Consider the following 25,720-nt stretch of genomic DNA (forward strand, 5'->3'; position numbering starts at 1 on the left):
CGGGATCGCAGCTCCGGGGAAGCAGCGGAGGACCCAGCGCCCGGGACGTACCTGCGCCTCAGCCTCTGCGCCTTTGCTCCGGCCCGACTCGCGGCCTCGGCGCCCTCCTGGCCGATTCAGCTTCACCCGGCCCAGTCGGCTGCTGCCTTGCTGTGGGTTTCCGCGTTTGGTTGCCTAAGGAGGATGTGATTTTACTTTTTTGCTGTTTTCTTTTTCCTTTTATAATTTGAAGAGGAGAAAAGAACTCCGCTGAGCAGGCCCGGGACAGCGAAGTGCCATCAGCTACCCCAACAAGGAGATCTCCGGGGGAAAGGGAGTTGGAAGCCAACTTGGTCCAGCTGGCGCTGAGGTCTCAACTTCGGCTGGACTCCTAAATCCTGGGGTCATGCCCTTCACGCTAGGCAGGTGGAAGTCTTTACCTGTACTGGGTCGGACTTGAGCCCCGACCCTTCGCCAGCATCTCCCCGCTGCCCTCAACACACACACACACACACACACACACACGGCACCTGGGCTAGGCCGGGACACCTGTCTGCAGCATGGATAAGTATGACGACCTGGGCCTGGAGGCCAGTAAATTCATCGAGGACCTGAACATGTATGAGGCCTCCAAGGATGGGCTCTTCCGAGTGGACAAGGGTGCAGGCAACAACCCCGAGTTTGAGGAAACTCGCAGGGTGTTCGCCACCAAGATGGCCAAAATCCACCTCCAGCAGCAGCAGCAGCAGCTCCTGCAGGAGGAGACCCTGCCCAGGGGGAGCAGAGGCCCTGTCAATGGAGTGGGCCGCCTGGGCCCACAGACCCGTCGGGAAGTTGGTGTGGGCAGCAAACTGACTGTGGATGGTGCTGCCAAGCCTCCTCTTGCTGCCTCGACAGGGGCGCCTGGGGCAGTCACCACCTTCGCTGCTGGGCAGCCCCCGTACCCACCGCAGGAGCAGAGATCCAGGCCATACCTGCATGGCATAAGGCATGGCAGCCAGGACTGTGGTTCCAGGGAGAGCCCGGCGACTTCTGAGATGTCTGCTTTGCACCAGCCAGGCCCCTGCGAGGATCCTTCCTGCCTCACTCACGGAGACTATTATGACAACCTCTCCTTGGCAAGCCCAAAGTGGGGTGACAAACCAGGAGTGTCCCCCAGCATCGGCCTGAGTGTAGGGAGTGGATGGCCTAGCTCCCTGGGGAGTGACCCACTACTGCCCAAACCCTGCGGGGACCATCCCCTAAACCAGCGACAGCTCTCCCTGAGCTCCAGCAGATCTTCTGAGGGTAGCCTGGGTGGTCAGGATAGTGGCATTGGTGGCCGCAGCAGCGAGAAGCCAACAGGCCTTTGGTCCACTGCCTCCTCCCAGCGGGTGAGCCCTGGCCTGCCTTCCCCAAACTTGGAGAACGGAGCACCAGCTCTGGGGCCTGCTCAGCCCAGGACCCCTTCTGTGTCAGCACCCCTGGCCCTGAGCTGCCCCAGGCAAGGAGGTCTTCCAAGATCCAACTCGGGGCTGGGGGGTGAGGTTTCAGGTGTGATGTCCAAACCTAATGTGGTCCCCCAACCTTGGTTCCAGGATGGGCCCAAATCTTACCTTTCCAGTTCTGCCCCATCATCCTCGCCAGCTGGCCTGGACAGTTCACAGCCGGGTGCGGTCCCTGGGCTGGGGCCGAAGCCTGGCTGCACAGACCTTGGCACTGGTCCCAAGCTTAGCCCCACCAGTCTTGCCCATCCAGTGATGTCCACCCTGCCTGAGTTATCTTGTAAAGAGGGTACCCTGGGCTGGTCTTCTGATGGTAGCCTGGGACCTGTGCTCCTGGAGAGCCCGAGCTCCCCTAGGGTGAGGCTGCCCTGCCAGCCCCTGGTCCCAGGTCCTGAGCTGAGACCCTCTGCAGCTGAGTTGAAATTAGAAGCCCTCACCCAGCGTCTGGAGCGAGAGATGGATGCTCACCCGAAGGCCGATTACTTTGGTGAGTGAGAGGCTGGTGGAGTTGCCTATGGTGGGGTGACAGGGTTCTTGAGGTTGGGGAACATGCTGCCTACCCGGGATGCTGTAGGCTGTAGCTACCTCTCCTTGAGTGGCCTGTTTTTTTATTTTTCTGTTTTTTGTTTTGGGCTTCCTCTTTCAGCTGCTTTTTCTGATTCAGAAACTTGAAAGCATCCTGGGGCAGAAAGCGGACCTTGCAGCTGGGGTTACCCATGTGTGAAGGGTGCAGCAGGGTGGGATTGCTCGTGACTGCTCTCAGAAAAGAGAAATGCTGTGACTTTGGATTTCAAGGGTTTTGGGTGTGACTTTAGAGCCTCTTGCAGTGATAGGCTCATGCAGGACTTGAATGAGACCAGCTTTCTTAGGGGGAAGGTACCCCTGAGCATTCAGTCTGTAGTTGGTTGGGCAGATCTGGTTGTTCTGGCTGTTGGAGGGACCAGTGATTTGAGGCAGGTGCTCTTGACTGTCGTGTATGTGTGTCTGTGTGTAGGTGGGTACTTGTGTGCAGTTGAGGCAGGTCAAACACTACCATGAAAGACTTGTAGAGCAGTGGTTTTTTTTGTTTTGTTTTTTTTTTTGAGATGGAGTCTTGTTCTGTAGCCCAGGCTAGAGTGCAGTGCGCAATCTTGACTCACTGCAATCTCCGCCTCCTGGGTTCAAGCAATTCTCCTGCCTCAGCCTCTTGAGTAGCTGGGACTACAGGCACGTGTCACCATACCTGGCTAATTTTTTGTATTTATTTATTTATTTTAGTAGAGACGGGGTTTCACTGCGCTAGACAGGATGTTCTCAATCTCCTGACCTCGTGATCCGCCCCCCTCGGCCTCCCAAAGTGTTGGGATTACAGGCGTAAGCCACCGCGCCTGGCCAGAGCAGTGGTTAAGTGTAGTCCCTGGATCAGGAGCATCCCTTTGCCTGGAAACTGATTAGAAATGGAAATTCTTGGGCCCCACCCCAGACCTACTGAATCAGAAACTGTGGGATGGGACCCAGCAAGCTGTGACCCTGCTGTGTGGCGAGATTTGAGCCCTGCTGCATGCACCGTGAGCCTCCTAACCCAGCCCACACCCAGGTAACAGCCAACAGCCAGGTAGCACCACAGCCATGGCTCAAACTAGGATGGAAAATGTGTCTTCCTGGTTTTACTCAAACTTGCAAGTTTTGTTTTATTCTCTGTTTTAAAACCACAAACTCTTGGAGACTGCTAGCTTCAACTTTTTTTCTTTGCACAGGGTTTACTGGTAGCTGTATCTTTCTGTTGAGTAATGATTAGTTGTCTCATAGGAGAGCTAACTAGAAAGACAGCCTGTTCGTAGAGAATCGGAGGGGTTTTTCATTTTTTAACTTTGAATAATTGAGCTCACGTGTTCCCCATAGCCTGCGTTCTGCTGGGCTAGCAGCTCTGCCAAATGGAGGGCAGGGACAGGGAAGGCCCTGGGAGAGGAAGACAGCTGGCTTACTGCTGTCAGCCTACCCTTGTTCTCCGCGAACGAACAAGTGTCCCAAGGTCCTTTGAGGGACCAGGGTCTGAGGCACTGAGCTGCTGGATGTGTGCAACTTATGGTAGCATTGTGTTTTGCTTCTCATGAGAACCTCGTGGGAGCCAGTTCTCACCCCATACTCAGCAGGCTGAGGTCAGGGTAACTGTTCACGGCTTTTTTAAACTTTATTTTTATTTATTTATTTATTTTGAGACAAAGTCTTGCCTTGTTGCCCAGGCTGGAGTGCAGTGCAGCCTAGACCTCCTGGACTCAAGGCATCTTCCTACCTCAGCCTCCTGAGTAGCTAGGACTACTTAGGAGGAAGCGGGGGAGGAAGGGGGTGTGGAGGTGGGGGCATCCTCTCTAGGTTGCCCAGGCTGTTCTCCTGGGCTCCAGTGATCCTCTTGCCTCAGCCTCCCAAAGTACTGGGATTACAAGTGTGAGCCACTGTGCCCGGCCTACTGGTTTATTTTTTAAAGCACATGGCACCATCTCACCGTGAACTCTTTCCTCCTCAGCACATTCCCACGTTTGGGAGTAATAGTTAGCTGGAAATACTGTGGGTCTTTTAATTTAAACTTTTGTTTAGTTGTAAATTTCAAGCTCATTGGACAACACAAACAGCAGTTTTATTTATCTTGGGATGCAAGTTTATGCCGTGCATCAGAGCATCGGTATTAGCTAATGCTACTCGTGCATTCAGCATATATTAAAATTTATTGAGCACCTATCTTGAGGCCATGCTCTGTTCCAGATCTTGGGGATACATAGTGAACAGGACAGACAGGAACCTCTGCCTCCCTGGCGCAGACAATGCAGTAGAAGGAGGCAGGGAGTGAATGAAGTAAATAAGCAAGTACTAAGGAGAGAATCAAGTTAGAGAAAGGGAATGGAGCCCTGGGGCTGGGGGTGGCAGAGAGATTTCCAGTTTTAAATTGGGTGACCAGGGAATGTCCCACCAAGAAGATGCGTTTGAGCAAAGGCAGGCAGGAGACTGGACCATGTGTTTTCCTAGGGAAATGGTGTTCGTGGCAGAGCAGACAGCAAGCACAGAGGCCCTGCAGGCCTGGTCTGTGCTGGACACTGTACTGAACACTTGGTGCTGACTATTGAATTGACTGGTCACAGCATCCTCGGAAGCTGGTTCTGCCATTATGCCCATTTTACTGATGAGGAAATGGAGGCTCAGGGAGATTAAATTACTGGCGGTGTCACAGATCATATTGGGTGCTGCTGGGGCTTGAGCTTGACAGTTTAGTTCAGCCTCAGGGCTCACGCGTCTAACCAGCATTGCCAGACTGTCTCCCAAGCAGAGATTTGGAAGCCTATTTTATTTCTTTATTTTTATTTTTTATGTTTAATTGAGATGAAATTCACATAAGGTAAATTAACCATTTTGAAGTGAACAATTCAGTGTTGTTTAATATTAATACATTCACAGTGTTGTACAATGAACACCTCTGTCTAGTTCCAAAATGTTTTCATCAACCCAAAAGGAAACCCCATACCCCTCACCCAATTGCTCCCTGTTTCCCCCCATCTCCCCCAGCTCCTGGCAGCAACCCATGTGCGTTCTGTCTCTGTGGCATTACCTATTCTGGAATTTCATTTAGAAATGGAATCGTGTGTTTTATTCATTTTTTGTATAAACTTCACAGATAAGCAAGCACACACAGTGAAAACCGAGCCTCTTTTCCCAGCCTGTCTGGTCGAGTGTCCTGGGTGTAATGAGCATACGTGTTTCTGCCAGCCCCAGTGGTGGCATGCTGTTCCACTGCACAGCGTCTCCGCAGTGGCTCTACGTCAGCATGTGTTGAGCTGGCTATACGTGGCTGCTGTGCGATGTGCCCGGGTCACCTAAGGTCACTTAAGCAGCCCTCACTGATGGGCCTTTGGAATGTACCTATCTACAAGGGACAGGCGTAGCTGCAAGATCAGCTCCCAGGAGTGGGACTGTGGGGCTGCGTGGTTTGTGTCCTTTAGGTGTGGCTTGGTTGCTCCCTGCAGCGCTCATGCCAGGACCGAGCTGCCAGCTGTGTAGGAGAGGGTTTGCCCCATGCCTGCTTTGGTGGCAGAGCTTCCATCTGCTCTTCCGCGACCTCCCTTGGGGCAGAGGAGGAAGTCTTTCGGTCTGAGCAATGGCAGTCTTTGCCTGGCCCTGTGTGGGGACCTTGAACAGACCGCGTGCTCCTCCAGACCGCTCCTCCCTTGTCAGTAGCCTGAGGAGGCTGGACAGCTGAGGGGCTCACCCCCGCAGATAGTTTTCCCTCCCCTACATCTGCTATTACTGGAAAGATTTTGTCTACCCAACATGCTACATTTGTTAAATGATGGTTAGATTCCACTTCCAAATAGAAGAATGATTAGTGGTGCAGAGCGCTTGGCAGTGAGAGTCAGAGTGACAGAAGTCCCCGTGACAGGCGATGCCACTCAGGCCAAAAGCAAAGCAAAGTAGATGTTTGGGTTAGCCTGGTGCCCTTCCTAGGTCAAAGGTGCCCCTTTGGGTATTTGACTTTGTGGGAAGAGCTTGTGAATCCCTGTTGCCACCTCTGTAAGCCCTTAGAGTCTCAAGATGCCCAGTTTCCAGTTACTGATTAACTTGCCACGAAAACTCTCCTGGCACTTTCCATGGCTGATCTTTGTGGGTTTAATAAAATAAGATCCTACAGAGGTGTGTCTCTTTCCCTGTTCTGCTGGGCCTGCTTCCTCCTCCAGCCATGCCCCCGTGGCCTCTTTGTGTCTCTCTGTCCATGGCGTTGGGTTTTTGGTCTTCTAGGCGTTGCTCCTGGCCTATACCACCTAGTGCAGTGTGGCTTCTGTTTTAGTACCACTGCTGACACTGCAGAGGTGGGGTGCAGAGGGCACCGTGCCTTTGTTAGTTGTGCCCTACTGTCTTCTCCATGTGATCCACCTATCTTCCTCACACTGGTCCTCTTCTCCCTTTCTAAGGAAAAAGGACACAAGCTGGGTGTGGTGGCTCACACCTGTAATCCCAGCGACTCAAGAGACTGAGGCAGGAGAATTGTTTGAGCCCAGGAGTTTAAGACCAGCCTGTGCAACATAGTGAGACCCCATCTCTACAAAAAACACAGAAATTAGCCAGGCATGGTGGTGCACACCTGTAGTCCCAGCTACTTGGGAGGTTGAGGTGGGAAGATTGCTTGAGCCCAGGAGGGTGAGGCTGCAGTGAGCCATGATCATGCCACTGCACTCCAACCTGGGTGACAGAACAAGACTCTGTCTCAAAACAAAAACAAAAACAAAAAAACCCCACAAATAAACCACCTGTCATAGGCTGGGTTTCCTGGGAAGCTGACTGAGACAGAGTTTACCATACAAGGGCTTATTAAAAGGTGCTTTTGGGGTCCCCACCTGTGTAAAGTGGAGAAGGAATCAGGAGTGGCTAGAAAAGAGCTGAGCTGCTGGGGCCTGACCCTACAGGGAGCCTGGGAGCTGGAAAAGTCCTTTAGGGTCATCCTGGTTGGCCTGACATGGCCCAGCCTTCACACTCCCTCAGGGATCAGCTGTTGGCTGTGGGCTGCCCAGGAAGATGGTGACTTTGGGCAAGGCAGCTCTGTGCAGCTGGGGCAGTCTCCCCAGGGGCTGACAGGAGGCCACCTGCCTGCTGCACCCCAGCAGCTGCGCCCTCCCCTGTCCTCTCCATCGAAGGGCCTTTGCAGCGTCACCACAGCCCCTCCCCCTTCTCAGGGTAGGTAGGAGCGGGTGACTTGGGCATTATGGTTCTAATAATAGCTACCATGTGTCAAGTGCCAGCGGTGTGCCGGGCACTGGGGTTCAGTGCTTTGTGGACATTATTGGCATTTAACCTGCACACTTAGTTTTGATGTAGGCACCATTCTTTGTTTACAGTTGAGAAGCTGAGGCCAGAGAGGTTAAGTGACTTGCTCAAGACCACGTGGGTACCAGTAGTGGTGCTCCCACACCAGTTGGGATTTTCCTTCTGCTTGACCACTTGCATGGTGGGACCAGGTGGTCTCACATGTGAGTGGATGCCTTCTATTGCCCCTCCAGATTCACTCTACACCCAAGTACTGTAGGGAGCATTTGTGGGCTCCTTGCCTTTTCCATGCCTCCTTCCCCCACATTTCAGGCTGTGGACTTTTTTTTTTTTTGAGATAGTCTCACTCTGTCGCCCAGGATGGAGTGCAGTGGTGCAATCTTGGCTCACTGCAAGCTCTGCCTCCTGGGTTCATGCCATTCTCCTGCCTCAGCCTCCCAGGTAGCTGGGATTACAGACGCCTGCCACCACGCCTGGCTAATTTTGTATATATATGTTTTTAGTAGAGATGGGGTTTCACCGTGTTAGTCAGGATGGTCTTGATCTCCTGACCTCGTGATCCCCCCGCCTTGGCCTCCCAAAGTGCTGGGATTACAGGCGTGAACCACTGCACCCAGCCTGGACTGTGGACTTTTGTGTCCCCTGGACCTGAAGCCCTTGTGCTCACCCTCCCTGCTGTGGGTCGGCCTGGGTGATCTGTCACTGCTAAAGCTAACCAAGAGAGAGCCACATTCTGCTCACTTGGGGAGAAGGCTCTGACAGACTTCGTTACGACCAAAGGGGTGGGAAAGGCAAGAATAAGAAGGTTCCAGGGTCTCCTGTACCCAGGAGGTGAATGGACAGGCCTGCTCCTCACCAGCAGGGAGAGAGGAAAGGTTGGCATTGTGTTTAGTCTTTCTGTCCTTGGTGGATGTCCTTTCAGCAGTATCCTAACCCAGAAAACTGCAGTGGCAGACCCACCTTAGCCTGGGAGCCTGAAAACAGGTGTGACTCCTCCTGAGAATGGCCCTGCCCTGACCAGGGCCAGGGAGCCTGTCTCACCTGATTTTACTTTCCTGGCAATGCACAGGGTTAAATGAGCAGTCCAAGCAAGGAACATGTGGATGTCCTATCTACGTACCTACATGTCCTATTTGCATGACTACAGATGTCCTATCTGCATGTCTATATGTCCTGTCTATATGACTACAGATGCCCTTCCATCTGACAGTCTCTTGCACACTGAGCTGCTCCTCATCTTCATGACCTTTTTTTTTCTTTTTTTTTTGAGATGGAGTCTCGCTGTGTAGCCCAGGCTAGAGTGCAGTGGCGCAATCTCAGCTCACTACAAGCTCCGCCTCCCGGGTTTGCGCCATTCTTCTGCCTCAGCCTCCCAAGTAGCTGGGACTACAGGCACCTGCCACCACGCCCGGCTAATTTTTTGTATTTTTGTTAGAGACAGGGTTTCACCGTGTTAGCAAGGATGGTCTTGATCTCCTGCCCTCGTGATCCACCCACCTTGGCCTCCCAAAGTGTTGGGATTACAGGCGTGAGCCATCATGCCTGGCCTTTTTTTTTGTTGTTTAATTGAGATGGAGTCTTGCTCTGTCACCCAGGCTGGCGTGCAGTGGTGCGATCTTGGCTCACTGCAGCCACCGCCACCCCAGGTTCATACGATTCTCCTGCCTCAGCCTCCTGAATAGCTGGGGTTACAGGCGCACACCACCGTGCCTGGCTCATTTTTGTATTTTCAGTAGAGACGGGGTTTTGCCATGTTGGCCAGGCTGGTCTTGAGCTCTTGACCTCAGGTGATCCGCCTGCCTCTGCCTCCCAAAGTGCTGGGATTACAGGCATGAGCCACCGCACCTGGCCCTTCATGACTTTTTAATTACTATTTATCAGACTTTATTAGCAATAGATGCTTGAAATATGGTGCTTAATTCTAGCCTAGATTAAAAAATTGAGCATTTTTTACATAAAAGGAAATAACATGGGCTAGTCTGGTAATAAAGCAGCCCCTCCAGAATTCCAGGGCAGAGGTCTGCCTGTGTTTCCCAGAGGCACTGGCTAACCAGCCTCCTCCCATATCAGGCATTTCATTAAACCCAAACCAAGTGCCGAAGGGGAAGAAAGTGACAGAAGGTCCATAGCCATGTGGCTGTGTCTGAGTGACTGGCATGACTAGATGTGATGACCTGGGGACTGCCACCAGAATGCCTTTTGGAGATGTGCCGTAATTTGAACCAGCTGAATCCAGGTATCCAGTGACATGGAAGTACATTTCTGATTCTGCTGGTAACATTTAGCAGTGACATTCGAGACTCCAATCTGTCTGGCCCTGCAGATGCACACCCTGGGATATGGGGATGCCCAGTCCTTTAGACATTGGGCAGCCTGTGTGCATTCTTTTAAAAAATTGAGGCAGAGTCTCATCATGTTGCTCAGGCTGGTTTTGAACTCCCAGCCTCAAGTGATCTCCCACCTCAGCCTCCCAAAGTGCTGGGATTACAGGCATGAGCTCAGGGTGTGATGTTGGGCAAGTCCCTCTGGCTCTGTTGAGCCAAGATGACCTCTCAGGGTCCTTCCTAGCCCAAAGTCCTGTGACAGTGGCATTGGGTATAATTAGATGCCTGGATTTCAGCTAACCAAGTAACAGGGACTGGGCAGCAATATTGTTGGCAGTGGCAGAGAGCCTGGAAAGGCAGAGGCCAAGTGGCCTGGCATCCCAGCCCCTTCCCAGACCTTCACAGAATTAAAAAACAATTTTTATTTTTAGTTATGGTTACATTTGCAATTGTAAGTGGTAATCATTTTTACCTTAGATATTCTGGAAAATACATACAATTAAAGAAGAAACATGAATCACTCATGTCCCTGCCATCCTTAGAATAATCAGCATTAAGATTGTCTGCAGAAAGTATCCAGTACAAAGGTAGTAGCTGAGCCCGTTAGTGATACAGAATGTATCAGGCACTGTGATTCTTGGATCTCTGGCCAAATGTAGAATCATCTACTGAGCTAGAGGCCAATTTGCTTGGAAGAGTGCATCCGATTAAAGTGAGATTAGAAAGGACTAAAGGTGTCCTTTAGGAAACAACCACACTTGGCGAGCCACTGGTACGATGATGATCACCAACCCTGCAGGCCTTTTGAGGCGCTCATTCCAATTAAACTTGTCATCCTTAGGGCAGGGGGCAACTGGGAGCTCTGGTCTGTGGCACTCACTGTTCTTGTTTGTGCTGGCATGACCCAGTCCTCTCCGTGGGATCCTGTGGCACCCTGGGCATTGCTGGATCATTTGTCATAGGATAGTGGCCTCAGGCCCAGCAGTGTCTGGGCCAGTCTCCCTTCTTTGTCCCAGTGCCCCACATGCTGTGGGCTTTGTGGATGCCTATTAAGGAGTGGAGGGACTTCCATTAGGCTGTGAAGGTGGAATAAGAGATTTTTAGCTGGGGTAATGGCTCTGAGACAGTTTTACTAAAATTTGTCTAGCAGTTTCTCTCTGCTAGACACTTTTCTAAGCACTTCTTATGCTTTTCTCGCCTGTATTAAGTTGTTCAATCCTCCCAACAACCCTACTTTATTATCCCCATTTCACAGATGGGGAAACTGAGCTACACAGAGGTTAAGTGGCCTGTCTAGTACTTTTATGAAGTAGCTTTGCTGAGTCTGGCTGCTGAGTTAGAGATTTTGACCACTGTGCTGTGCTGCCTCTTAGCTCTTGTAAGTTTCTCCTTTCTAACAAAGAAGAAACTTCAGGGGCTACTGTGGCTATGGGTAGTTCAAGGCTGAGGTCTTTTTGTACTCTGGTGGAGCCAGGGCCATTCCAGGAGCAACAAAGAAGGCAGAGTGTGGAGGTGTGCCTGCCGGCTGGAGGAGTTGGGTGCCACTCTTGCAACGAGAGGCTGTCTCCAGCTTCCTCTTCTGGCTAGGAGCCTGTGCCTGCACAAGTGCCTCCCTGCAGGGCAGTGGACAGAGCCCCAGAGGCTCAGAGGCACATGGGCTGCCTTTCGTTCCTCTGAAGGGGTGTGGGTTAGAGCAAGTGGACCATGCCCTCAGTGGTGCTTGTGTGACATCCCCAAGTGCTGCAGGCATAGGTAGGGGTGCGCCAACCCATACTTCCCTTGGGCGTGAGCAAGAAGCAAGTCAGGAGCAACCCCAGGCTGTGTGCAGAGGTGCTAGAACCAAATTTTGTTTTATTTTGTTTTGTTTTTGAGGCTGAGTCTCTCTCTGTTGCCCAGGCTGGAGTACAGTGGCAATATCTCAGCTCACTGCAACCTCTGCTTCCCAGGTTCAAGCAATTCTCATGCTTCAGCTTCCCAAGTACCTGGGATTACAGGCACACTCCACCTTGGCCAGCTAATTTCTGGATTTTTAGTGGAGACGGGATTTTTCAGTGTTGACCAGGCTGGTCTCGAACTCCTGACCTCAAGGGATCCATCCACCTCGGCCTCCCAAAGTGCTGGGATTATAGGTGTGAGCCACCATGCCTGGCCCATAACCAAATTTTGGTTGACACTGTCCTTAGAGTCCATCCGGCAATCTGAACAGAAACCTTGTCCTAAAACGAAACAGGTCACCAAAATTTCCAAGGCGTGGCAACAGCAGGGTAGCACTTGCCAGCGAGTATTTATATCCACTCCAGTTTTTGTTTTCCACTTTTCCCCTTACAGGGAAACCAGCTGGACACAAGGTCTCAGGGTCACACTGGAAGGCAGGAGACTTTCTGCTTGAATGTTTCAGAGGGAGTTCTTAGGATCCACAGCCAGGTTATTTTTAAGTTTTGAGAGCCATGAGTTTAAACTTGGCCAAGTTCCTTCCTCATCTTTCTTGTTGTGTGACTATCGCTGTGTCCCTGGGGAGCGAGGATGGGTTACTCCCGGTTACTGAAAGCTGGTGGGGAGCATCTCAGGGGTCTTTACCTCCCTCCCCACAAACATGTTTTGTAGTATACAAAAAGTTCTGGAAGCCTGCCATGATGCTGTCTGTCATTCCAGGCAGGGAATTTGCGTTTAGCATGAGTCCGCCCTGCCGCTAGTTCTGGAAGGATAGTGACTGAGGTACTTAGAGGACCTAGTGGAAAGGCACCCCTCTTAGCAGACAGGCTCCAAGTCAGGGGGTGAGCACATATTCCAGCAGGCCCAGGCTGGCCAGTATGTGATGGTCATTTCAGGTGGTAAAGCAAGAGCAGATTTGCTTTTTGTTGCCTGAAACACCTTCTGACAATAACAGCAGCTTCCCTGTTCTGCATCTCCCTGTCAGCTGGGTTGGTGGATTTCCTTTCAGCGGGGTAGAACCAAGTTGTGGCTGCGTTTGTTCGCGTGATGGTCAGGGCTGGCCCTGAGGTTTTGCATCTGCCAAAATGTCGCCTGTTCCCTCCCTTCCCCCTACCTCATTTTGCATTCCTTCCTGATGATGCAGTGAGGTAGTAAATTTAGACAGAAATGGAATTGGGGGCAGCTCAGCTGCTGGCCATGGCTAGGTTCCAGGGCATTTGCTGACAGTTATCTTTACATTAAATGTGGGCAGCAAGGATTGCATTGCAGGCCTGATTGTGCTGCTTTCTGGCTGTAAGCTTGACTCTTCTGCTTCACTTTTCTGCGCTCAGTTTCTTCATCTTATGGAGACTGGAGGTCCTGTGCTGCTTATAATTCTGTTTCCTTTCCCTTGCGTTGAGCCTCAGAGCCAGTTTAGATTCAGGCCTCTTGGTTGGGAGAAGACTCTTGGCTTTGCGGGTGACGATGGTTTAGGGAGAACTTGCTTCGGACGCCATGTGTGTATGGGCAGGGGCATTCCAGGCATGTACATTGGTTGAACTTGGAAGCTTTCCCTCATTTGCTTGCAAAGAATCCCGTTGACGGAGTGGAGAAGGCTGAGATGGGGTGGGTGTGAAAAACGTACACAATGACAAAGTTTGTTTAAAAGCAAGTGAGGCCCTGTCTCTAAGAAGTAAGCAGAATGAGGCTGGGCGCGTGGCTCACACCTGTAATCCCAGCACTTGGAGGCTGAGGCAGGCGGATCACTTGAGGTCAAGAATTTGAGACCAGCCTGGCCAACATGGTTAAAACCCTGTACTAAAAATACAAAAATTAGCTGGATGTGGTGGCACGCCTATAGTCCCAGCTACTCGAGGGGCTGAGGCAGGAGAATCGCTTGAACCTGGGAGGTGGAGGTCGCAGTGAGCCAAGATCGTGTCATTGCACGCTAGCCTGGGCAACAGAGTGAGACTCGGTCTCAAAAAAAAAAAAAAGTAAGGAGAATGAAGAAATAAAACCAAAACCAAACACTGAATTAGCGATAAGATTCAAAATAGAAAGCACAAGACCTGGTCTGTAGAATGAATGAATCGTGGTGTGTATTTATAGTATTACCCAATCAGAATAAAAACGGGAAATATTTTGGTGGCAGTGCTGCTGTTTGCTCGGCAGTAGTGGCTGAGGAACAGTGGATGCTACATACGTATTTTCTCCATAACTTGTTCCTGGTGGTAGCTGTGCCAGTTTTCACCAGACCTTGATTACCTGTTAGAGTTTTGATGGGAGATCTTGTCTGGTGAGGACTTGGGTGACATTGCTTGTGGGAGGAGGGCCAAGCATGGAGTGGAAGTTGAATGTTAGAAGTGCCGGACCTCCAGTTTCAGTTAACTTGGAGAAGTCCTGTCTCTTGCAGTAAATTTGAGACTTGACTACATTTTGAGGTTAAGGGAATTTCAGTCGGTTAGCATATAACCTGGGGGAGCCTCTTGATGTTTTCTTCTCTTTTTTTTTTTTTTCTTTTTTTAATTCATAGGTGTGATCATAGTACACTACAGCCTCAAGCTCTTGGGCTCAAGCAGTCCTCTTGCCTCAGCCTCCCAGGTAGCTGGGGTACAGGCATGTGCCACCGCGCCTGGCTCTGAATGGTTCCTTGGTTTCCTTGGTGGGTGGAGCTCCAGTTCCTGAAGCTGGAGTTGTGGGCATGAACCCCAAGTGGGTCACTGGCTTTCCGGTGGGGTTCCACAGCCCTCACTTGCCCCTGCCCCAGACCTATCTTTTCATTACCACATCCAGAAAAAATAGTTCCAAGCCAGGATAACGCATTCATTCAACAGCTATTGTTGAGTACCTACTATGTACAAGAGATTGAATTAGGACTAGTGGGGCTTCCTTTTGTCACAAACAGGTGTTGCTTAGTTCCTCCTGCTGTATCTGAGCTCCATGGGAGTGGGGTTTTTGTCTGTTTTGTTCACCGTTGTATCCCCAGGGCCCAAGGCAGTGCCTGGCACACAGCAGGTACCCAATAGAAACTTATGAATGAGGCCCGGTGCGGTGGCTCATGCCTGTAATCCCAGCACTTTGGGAGGTCGAGGTGGGCGGATCACAAGGTCAGGAGATTGAGACCAGCCTAACCAACATGACGAAACCCCATCTCTACTAAAACTACAAAAATTAGCCAGGCGTGGTGGTGCATGCCTGTAGTCCCAGCTACTCGGGAGGCTGAGGCAGGAGAATCACTTGAACTCGGGAGGCGGAGCTTGCAGTGAGCCAAGATTGTGCCACTGTACTCCAGCCTGGGCAACAGAGCAAGACTCTGTATCAAGAAAGAAAGAAAAAAAAGACTTCTCAATGAATATGTGAAAACTCTGGCCAGATGTGGGGACCAAATATTCCCTGACTTCCTCCTGAGTATCAGTGCCTTTAGCTGGGACACACAGCCTGGCATCGGTCCATATCCTACACTGACGTGCTAGGGAAGCAGTGGCACTGGGCTGCTGTCTACATCCCTCACCCTGATCAGAGTTACTCAGATAAGCGCTCTCTCGTGGGTCGGAGATGCCTTTGGTAGGTGGTGACTAGAGGGGCCAGAAAGGGTTGGGATACCATGGTTTCTCTGGATAGAAACTTATAGAGTTCCAGGGGCCAGCTCACCAAAGGCCTGCGCAGGATTGCCAGGGAGCAGGGAGAGATGCTGGCAGGCATGCATGGTGCCTTTGATTTGAGGAGCTGTTGATGGGAATGAAAAACCTCATAAGCACATGGGCTTTGGATCTGCCACCCTCCGGCTCTGCCAACAGCTGTGAGACCTTGGGCAGGTTGTTCAACATCCCTGTGCCTCAGTTTCCCCATCAGTAAAATGTGCGTATGGTTGTGAGGACTCAATTAACTAGTGTCTGATCTAAGTTGTCCAGCACGGGAGACTGGCCACGTGCAGCTGCGAAGCACTTTAACAGGTGGCTTTTCTGAATTGAGATGTGCTTTTGAAGCGCATCTGGATTTTGAAGACTTGGTATGGAAAAAAGAGTGGCTCATTAATATTTTTTATATTGATTCTATGTTGAAATGAGACTTATGCATATATTGGCCTAAGTAAAACATTATTAAAATTAGTTTCACCTATTTTTACTTTCTAAGTATGAGTACTTGAAAATGTAAAATCGCACGTGGCTTGCACATTTTTCTGCTGGGCAGGGCCGTGCCTTACAAAGCACTTAGAACGGGCTGTGACACATGGTGGTATGCTGTGTACATTCTCTTGCTGTTGTCCTTTTCTCGAAAGCATGGAAGCGTCTTTACCTTGTCCCATCTGAAAGCCAAGCCCAATCAATTTGTTCAGAACCACAAATGCTTAAACAAAAAGATCATAATTTGTTCAAGGGAGGCTGATTTCGTGATCGCCAGCCACCAAGTGAGCCCACTATGGCCAAATGCCTGATGCAAGGGATGGCAGGCTGCTCCCACGCAGTCTTACAACTAGTCTGCTCCCACAGAAGCAGGGGGGCTCTGGGGTCCGAAGCTGCTCTGTGCACAGGGCTTGATGGAGCAGGTGGTCACTGCAGCTGAGCCAATTTTCCAGCACCTTAAAAAATACACTCAGTTTAGCAATTACAGGCAGAAAGCCCAGAGAGATGGCCCATTCCCTTGAGGGAGGTAGAGAAGTGAACGATGGTGTTTCCTGTCCCAGGAGGTGGGAGGAAGGCTGTTTGGGATTTGGCTCATCAGGGGCCACAGGCTACTGGGATGCCTGTGTCCTGTCCTCTGTCTAGGCTCTGGAGCCCTTTCCTGGGTATGGGCCTCCCAATAGGCCTGTGGCCAATGCAGGGGCAGGCTGGGAGGTGGCTTTCCAGGCAGCTTGCAAAGGCCTGTTTGTCTGAGGTTTGTCCTGACATCACTGAGGCTTTGCTTGCAGGTGGCAGGGGCTTACACAGAGGCCCTTTGTTGGCCGGCCGTAGAGGTCAGTTAGAAGCCATGAATGGACTGGAGCTGGCAGCCCCTCCTCTGCCCACAGCACACAGCTGCCACCTCTCTGGGTTGCCCATGCCTGATGGTGGGTGTGTGAGGTGTGGGGAGAAGCATCTCTGCCCAAATTTGTAGCCAGAGAGCAGAGGAAGTGAAGTTGGTGGGGGGGCAGTGAGGAGGGCAAGGAGGAAGAAAGGAGGTGGTGTTGAGGAGGCTAGCATGTCTTCCGCCCAGCTCTGTCATGGTTTGCAGGCGCTCTCTCTCTCTCTCTCAAGACAGATTCTCACTCTGTACCCAGGCTAGAGTGCAGTGGCACCTTCTTAGCTCACTGTAGCCTTGGCCTCCTGGGCTCTAGCAATCCTCCCACCCCAGCTCCCCAAATAACTGGGACCACAGGTGTACACCACCATGCCTGGCTAATTTTTAAATTTTTATAGAGGCGGGGTCTCGCTGTGTTGCCCAGGCTGGTCTTGAACTCCTGGGCTCAAGTGATCCTCCCACCTTGGCCTCCCAAAGTGCTAGGATAACAGGTGTGAGCCACTGTGCCAGGCCGTTTGCAGGCTATTTGATGTCTGCCTTGGATACTTGGGGTCAGGCTCAATGCCTGCCAGTGCCTACTTTTTTCTCACCCAGCCATGGAAGTCACTTAGTATCATTCTGCTGCGCTCTATTACTTTAAGCAGTCACAAGCCCTCCCACACTCTTACTTCTTGATAGGAGGAACATCTAGGAATTGTTTTCAAAATGCTGTATTTGCATACAGAGAAATGTGTAGTTCGGTGAGTTTTGACAGATGCATGCACCTGTGTGACCCACATTCCTATCAAGATATAGAATAGTTCTATCCCCAGAAAGTTCCGTCATGCTTCTTTCCAGTTAGTGCTCACCTCCAGGCACCTACAATTCTGATTTTTTAAAATCATTTGTTAGTTTTGCCCATTGTAAGATGTAATATAAATGGATTCATATAGTATTTATATACAGTTGCTCCTCATTATCCACAGATTCTGTATTTGTGAATCAGCTTATTTGCTAAAATTTATTTGTAACCCCAAAATTAATACTCACAGCTCTTTTGTGATCATTCACAAGTATAACAGAGTGCTGAAAAGTTTGAGTCCCCTGACACCTGTCTTCCCAGCTGAAGTCGAACAAGGCAACGCTCCGCTCTGCCTTCTTGTTTCAGCTCATACAGTAAACAGGTGTCCTTTTCATGGTCTATTTAGTGCCATGGTTTTTGCATTTTTGTGGTTTTTGTTGATGATTTTGCTGTTTCAGATGACCCCCAGGCATAGTGCTGGAGTGCTTTCTAGTGTTCCTAAAAGCAAGAGGACTGTGATGTGCTTTACAATGAGAATATGTATTAGAGAAGCTTTGTTCAGGCATGAGCTACAGGGCTGTTGGCTGAGAGTTCAATGTTAATCAACAATATATACTAAGGAAGGTGTCTCTAAATAGAAATACACATAAAACAAGGTCATATATTAATCAGTTGATGAAAATGTTGTGGTCAGAAGTTTTCAGAAACCTAACCCTGTATTTCTGCCAGAAGCAGTAGTTCAGTATTGACTGCTTCAGTATTCTTGACAATTTTATAGAACATAACTATTGCAAATAATGAGACTCAACTATAGTACTCCTTTGTCTGGCTTATTTCACTCAGATAATGTCTGTGAAATTCAGCTGTGCTGTTTTGCATTATCAGTTGGGCTTTTTGCATTATCAGTTGTGCTTTTGTTTTACTGCTGAGTAATATTACGTTGTATGGATACCCCACTAGATTGGTTTTTCCATTTCCGTATTGAGTTTTTTTTTTTTTCATTTTCAGCTATTATGAATAAGTCTCTTAGGATTGTTGGTATGTAAGTCTTTGGGTTTTTTTGTTGTTTGTTTTTTTCTTTTGTAAATATGGGATCTCGCTATGTTGTCCAGGCTGGTTTTGAACTCCTGGCTTCAAGTGATTCTCCTGCCTTGGCCTCCTAAAGTGTTGGAATTATAGGCGTGAGCCACTGTACCTTATATGTATAAGTGTTTGTAATAGACACTGGCTTTCATTTCTCTTGGATAAATACCTAGGAGTAGAATTGCTGGATCATGTAGTAGAGGTATGTATAACTTTTTTAGCAACTGTCAAAAACTTTTCCAAAGTGGCTGTGCCGCTTAGCGTTCCCACAGCAGTACGAAAGTTCCTCTGATTCTCGAGCTGTTTTTAGAATTTCTTGGGGGCTCTGTTTTACCTGTTGCTTTCTAAGCCACCTGTTCTCTGAGCTGGCAATGCTTGGCTGATACCCTCCCAATTTCCTCTGTTAAAATATTATCTTCACAAGATATTTTATTCCTTTCTTGATAGTGATGAGCTGTGAGCCCATCACTATTTTACTTTGCTTCTTTGCTCTCTTAAGAGTTTGATTTAAAAAACGTTTTTTCGGTTTTGTTTTTACCAGTTTTCTCTAGTACAGAAATCCTCTTAGGCCCGGCGAGGTGGCTCACACCTGTAATCTCAGCCCTTTCGGAGGCTGAGGCGGGTGGATCACGAGGTTAGGAGATCGAGACCATCCTGGCTAACATGGTGAAACCCCATCTCTACTAAAAAATAAAAAAAAACTAGCCGGACGAGGTGGCGGGCGCCTGTAGTAAAAAAAAAAAAAATAATAATAATAATAAAAAGAAATCCTTTGTCTGGGTGCTGTGGCTCACCCACTTTGTAATCCCAGCGCTTTGGGAGCTGAGGCAGGGGGATTGCTTGAGCTCAGAGATTCAAGACCAGCCTGGGCAACATGGTGAAACTTTGTCTCTATGAAAAATACAAAAATTATCTGGGTGTGGGGGTGCATGCCTGTAGTACCAGGTACCGGGGAGGCTGATGTGGGAGGATCATGTGAGCCCAGGAGGTCAAAGCTGCAGTGAGCCATGATCACACCACTGCATTCTAGCCTGGGCAACAGAATGAGGCCTTGTCTCAAAAAAAGTAATATTAATAATCAAATAAAAATTAAATTCCTGTGGGTTTTTTTTTTTTTTGCCATTTTTTAAACCTTAAACACAGCTAACTGTAGAAAAGTCAGAAAGCATAGAAAAAAATTGGAACAGTCACCCATCATCCTACTCTAGGGGTAATCACTGTTAGGACAGACTGTTTTTCTTTTACACATAGATATTTAATGTTAAATAATTTGAGTGAACTAAAATTAACTTTGTTGTAGATTTGGAGGCTTTAGTGAAAGTTGGGCCAGTAGAGGATGTCGGGGAGTCAGAACTTCCCCTCTTCCGTCTTGGGGTCCTGGTGGGATCTGAAAACTAAATTGACAGAGATAAATAGAAGAGCATACAAATTTAATAAAAGTTCTATGTGACACGGGAGCCCTCATAAACAAATGAAGACCCAAAGCAGTGGCAAAACATACATGTTTTTATATGAGGTTGAACAAAGAGAGGCATTTGTGGGAAAGTAACCAAATTATGTGGGGAGGCTAAAGGAAAGTAAGCCTTATTTTAACAAGGTCTGTTTTGTACAGAATTATCTCTGCTGTTACTCTCCACTGAAGAGTGTTTCTTTTCTCCTGGTACAGGGAGGGTACCTTTTATTTTATTTTATATTTTATTTGTATGGATTTAGTGGGGAGAAGTGCACTTTTGTTATGTGGATCTATTGCCTACTGGTGAAATCTGGGCTTTTAGTGTAACCATCACCTGAACAGTGTAAATTGTACCCACTAGGTAATTTCTGGCTGAGCAGTAATCCCAGCACTTTGGGAGGCCCAGGGGAGTTGGGGTATCTTGAGCCTGGGAAGTTGAGGCTGTCTGGGCAACATGGTGAAACCCTGTCTCTACTAAAAATACGAGAAATTAGCCGGGCAAGGTGGTGTGCACCTGTGGTCCCAGCTACTTTGGAGGCTGAGATGGGAGCACTACCTGAGCCTGGGAAGTCGAGGCTGCAGGGAGCCATAGTCATGCCAGTGTACTCCATCCTGGGTAGGTTGATACCTTGTCTCAAAAAAAAAAGTAATTTCTCATCCCTCACTTCCCGCCCACCCTCCTCCCTTTCCCTTCTAAGCCTTCGATGTCTGTCATTCCATACTCTGTGTCCATAGGGAGGGGGCACCTTTTACATGGGAGTTTTCATCTCCTGAAGATGAAATGCTCTTCTTGCATCTGCTGTTTTTCAAGTGTCTTTAGCTTGATATAATCCTGTGTCAAAGTGGCATGTTTTGGGGCAGCATATTCTGCCAACCTTCAGGGGCGTCTAGGGATTAAAATAGAGTTCAGAAGCCAGCATATGAAACATTTTCCCTTTCTGCTACTTGTTGGCAATGCTGCTTCCCTTTAGTTTAAGAAACTTTCTGGGAGACTTGTGTCACCCTCGTTTCTGAGAACTGGGCCCCCTTCCTCCTGCCCCCAACAGGGATCTCTTGCCAGCATCTTCCTGACAAACCTCTGTTCCTTGCTCTCTCACTCTCTCGAGGGACAGCTGGACAAGTGTCAGTGAGTTGTGGTTGTTAGAAGGTTTTTCTTCTCTAGCCAGCAGTCTTCCCAAAGACATGACCTAGTTAGCAGGCAGATGGATCCTGTAAAAACAAAACTGGGTCACGTCCCTCCTGGGCTTGGAAAGAATCCTTCAGTGCCCCCGACACCTTCTTCCTCACCCGCAGAGTTGGAGCCAAAGTCCTGAAAGTAGCCTTGGAGGTCCTGCCTGTCCCACCCCGAGTCCCTGCTGTGTGCTGCACCCGGGTCCCCTCCTGGCTGTGAATCCATCACTATTCCAGTTTGGTAGTTGTTCTGGCCCCTCCCTGAAAGACGTATTGGTTCTTCAAGATTCATAAGAAAATCATGCCTGTGTGTGCATTGCAGATAGCTCACTTTGCAGATTTGATAGGAGAAAGTTTTTTTTTTTTTTTGTATCTTTTTGAGATGGAATCTCACTTTGTCTCCCAGGCTGGAGTGCAGTGGCGCGATCTTGGCTCACTGCAGCCTCTGCCTCCCGGGCTCAAGCGATTCAAGCTGGTGTTACAGGTGTGTGCCACCATGCCCAGCTAATTTTTGTATTTTTAGTAGAGACGGAGTTTCACCATGTTGGCCAGGCTGGTCTCAAACTCCTGATCTCAGGTTATCCACCCACCTCGGTCTCCCAAAGTGCTGGGATTACAGACATGAGCCACCGCACCTTATTATTTGTATTTGTATTTTTAGTAGAGACAGGGTTTCTCCATGTTGGTCAGGCTGGTCTCGAACTCTCAACTTCAGGTGATCTGCCCGCCTCAGCCTCCTGAGTAGCTGGGATTACATGCATGTGCCACTAGGCCCGGATTATTATATTTATTATTATTATTATTATTATTATTTGTATTTGTATTTTTAGTAGAGATGGGGTTTCACCATGTTGGCCAGGCTGGTCTCAAACTCCTGATCTCAGGTTATCCACCCACCTCGGTCTCCCAAAGTGCTGGGATTACAGGTGTGAGCCACCGCACCCATCCAAGATAGTCTTAAAGAGCAATGTTTTTGTCTTTTCTAAGAAAGGGCCCCGATGGTTTGCCCTGCATTACACTCCCAGGCAGGCACAGAACCGATGTTAAACTCTCCATTTTATCGCATGAACCCTGTCCAGTGCCCTACCCATTCCTCCCACACCAGGCTCATGACCACCTGTCAAGCACAGTGTGCCAGGTGTCTACCTGCTCCATCTCTCCTCCTCCCAGCAGCCCTGCAAAGTGCCTGCTAATTTTCTCTCCTGTTTTGGAGATGGGAAAACTAAAGCAGAGAGCCACAAAGTCACTCACCTGGTAAGCTGCAGAACTGAACAAAGTGTGCTTGCGAGACTTTCTGTTTATTCTGAGGAGACAATTGTGGGTGGGTGGACTCTGCTGGAGGCTGTCCCTTGCCTGGCTGGCAGCAACCAAGCCTCCTGCTTCTGACTTGCTGGGGAGCAGGAGGTTGGTGGGGAAATTGGAGAGAATACAAAACCTCGCCTCAGCTTTAGCAGGCTCTGCCAACGATTTTCACTTTGCCTCTTTTTCTTCTCTGGCACAGCCTTCCTCCTCTTTGGTGAATGCAGATTCAGAGCATCTCTAAAATCCACTCTGTGTTATTTCTGAAGAGAATTCGGGATTTTGTTTTTTCTGGAAAAATGAAAGGATTTTCCCTCTGGTTCCCTTCTGGTTCTGTGTGGTGGGGCACCTCACTGCCTGAGGTCACTGACCTCCGAGCCCTTCTTGCCACTCCAGTCATCTCTGCCCCATGTGTACATGCTCAGCCGCCTGCTGGAGTTTGTGGTTTCCGTAGTTGGAGGAAGGCAGGAGGGCAGTTGAAAGCGTGCTGAGTGGGGAGATGGGAGCAGGGAGCTGCCAGAAGGAGAGAAGCTAAGGGCAGATTACGTGCGTCATTCATTCATTCATTCCCTCACTCACTTGGTGGACGTTTACTGAGCGCCTGCTGTGGGCTTGGCACCTGCTCAGGTCAAAAGGGTGGCTGAGTCCTCAAGGGCCCTGCTATCCTATGGGGACAGTTCCAATACAGTGTGGTCATTACCCAGTGGAGAAGTGGGGAGGGGTGTGGGGCAGGGAAGGAGGGAGCTCAGTCCGGAGAGTCTTGGAGGCCTGGGGAAGAACTCAGGAGGTTTTGGGAAGTGCAGTGTGGAATGTGGGTGTCTGTGAGGAGAGTGGTTTTATCTTTTTATGAATTCACTGTCCTAAGGCCTGGAAGAAAACACCTTTCCTGGAAAGGGAGGGAAGGAAATGAACTTTTATGGGGGCACCTCTGTGCCAGGAGCAGAGGTAAGAGCTTACATGATCTCACTTAATTCTCACCACTACCCTGTGAGATGCATTTATTATCATAGCCCATTTGGTGGGTGAAGAAGCTACAATGATGCCCGAGGTCGGATCTGAACCCAGTGCTTACACCACGACCCACTCTTTACAGTTCCACTGCAGGAGGGAGGCTGTGGATGCAGGAGGAATGTCTTGCCACTGGGACCCAACAGGACTGCAGGGTGGTCCTTAGGCTCAGCAAGAGTGGACCCAGATTCTGGGGCTAGTGATGCTGTGATTCCTGATCTGCTTGGTGTTTACCAGGAGTGCTTCTTTTGTGAAAAATTATTGCGTTGTAAACTTAACAATATTTGGGCTTTTCTTTGTGTATGCATCACTAAAAATGTTTTTTAAAAAACTATATTCTCTAGAAAAGGATAATGAGGTAATGGTTTTGGAAGTCGTAAAATGTTTTTGTTGCTTGTCTTATCCAAACTAATTACCAATTGTGTGTATAATAAATGCTCGCTCTTCTTTATGTATGTATTATTTTTTTTCTTGTAGAGACAGAATCTCACTGTAGCCCAGGCTGGTCTTGAACTCCTGGGCTCAAGCAGTTCTTCCACTTCAGCCTCCCAAAGTTCTGGGATTATAGGTGTGAGGCACTGTGCCCAGCTGCGAGCTCTTCTTTATACTTGAGCTTAGATTGCCAGATTTAACAAATAAAAATACATTTGAATGTCAGATAAACAAATACTTTTTAGTATAAATATGTACCATGTGATAGTACTTATACTAAAAATACTTGTTTATCTGATATTCAAATTTGCGTGGGACAGTCACTAAAAAGTTTTTTGTTGCTGTGCTTAAATTCACATTTTAAGGCTGGGCATGGTGGATCACGCGTGTAATCCCAGCACTTTGGGAGGCCAAGACGGGCAGATCACCTGAGGTCAGGAGTTTGAGACCGGCCTGGCCAAAATGGTAAAACCGCATCTCTACTAAAAATATAGAAATTAGTTGGGCAGGGTGATGGGCACCTGTAATCCCAGCTACTCGGGAGGCTGAAGCAGGAGAATCACTTGAACCTGGGAGGTGGAGGTTGCAGTGAGCTGAGATTGCGCCATTGCACTGCAGCCTGGGCAACAGAGTGAAACTGCATCTAAAAAAAATAATAATAATAACCACCCCTCCCCCCAAAAAAGCACATTTTACTGGGCATCCTATATTTTATCTGGCAACTCTAAATTAAGCTGAGACCTGAAGGGAGTAAGGAGTACAACTGAACCGTATTTGAGAGATCAGAGAATTTCCCAGCCAGATGGAAGGAAATAATCCAGGAGAGAAGCAAATTGGTGGAGGATGTCGGATGGGGTATTCTAAATTGCTGGTGGGAAACTGAACCAATGTCAAGAGTGGGTACGTGGAGTGATCTGGAAAGGGAGAAGCGATATGAATGTTGCACTACTCAACCTGCATGATGGGGTCAAGACACTTTCTGATGGAGGTTGACATTTGTTTTAGTAGTTTATGTTGATGCAAAGATCCTGGGAAACATGCATGATTTTGAGCCTTCTCACAAGGAAGGGTGGTGTTAAAAGTGAGCTCACTTGAGAAACTGGCTTCAAAATCTGGGCCAATTTGAGCAACAAAATAATTAATGATAGAAGTGTATAGTAATCCAGAGAATAAAATAAATATTCACAAGTCCTTACCAATGATATAAATACATAAATGGGGAGAAGGGAAAACTTTTGTACAGAGGATTCCATTAATAAAATGTAGAAAGAATGATGAAAATGAAGAGGTCAGCATTTGGAAAGACCACTGTAATAATTGTTGCTGGCAAGAATCATCAGTGGGGCTGGGCATGGTGGCTCATGCTTGTAATCCTAGCACTTGGGAAGGCCAAGGCGAGTGGATCACTTGAAGTCAGGAGTTTGAGACCAGCCTGGCCAACATGGTGAAACCCTGCCTCTACTAAAAATACAAAAATTAGGCAGCAATTGCTTGAACCTGGGGGGTGGAAGTTGCAGTGAGCCAAGATTGCACCACTGCACTCCAACCTGGGCAACAGAGCAAGACTCTGTCTCAAAAAACAAACAAACAAACAAACAAAAAGAATCATCAGTGGATGCTGCGTAGTGGGCAAAAATATAAGGAACAAGATATTTACCTAATCTCAAATATTTCTTCATAAAGCTCTTGGTAATTCGAAAGAGAAAAAGAGTAATTTTACAGTGGAGAAATCTGGCCAATACTACCTTAACCAAGTGATCAAGTTAACACCAGCAGTAAAGTGTTCTGTTCTTCATGTTGACATCATGTACACCCTTATATGATGCACTGAGGAGGGCACACCATCACTCCTGGGACATTCCTGCCAAAAATGCACATCCTCAATCTGATCGTGAAGAAACATTTAGGCAAACCCCATTTGGGGACAGCGTGCAAGATACTTGGCCTGTACTCTTCCAAAGTACCAAGGTCAAGAAAGACAAAGACTGAGGAGTGGTCCCAGGTTACAGGAGAC

At 48.8% G+C, this 25,720-nt stretch overlaps 1 protein-coding gene across 1 annotated transcript in view; it reads left to right on the forward strand.

Moving 5' to 3' along the window:
* The first annotated feature begins 6 nt into the window (after positions 1 to 6).
* The window catches only part of LIMD1 (LIM domains containing 1), a 90,253-nt gene continuing 64,539 nt past the window's right edge, over positions 7 to 25,720 (forward strand). The window contains exon 1 of the mRNA XM_011952655.1: positions 7 to 1,950. Within this exon, the coding sequence (XP_011808045.1) occupies positions 540 to 1,950 (1,411 nt within the window). The 5' untranslated portion in view covers positions 7 to 539. The remainder of the gene's footprint in view (positions 1,951 to 25,720) is intronic.

Source organism: Colobus angolensis, unplaced genomic scaffold, assembly GCF_000951035.1.
Source record: "Colobus angolensis palliatus isolate OR3802 unplaced genomic scaffold, Cang.pa_1.0 Scaffold344, whole genome shotgun sequence".
Classification (NCBI taxonomy): domain Eukaryota; kingdom Metazoa; phylum Chordata; class Mammalia; order Primates; family Cercopithecidae; genus Colobus; species Colobus angolensis.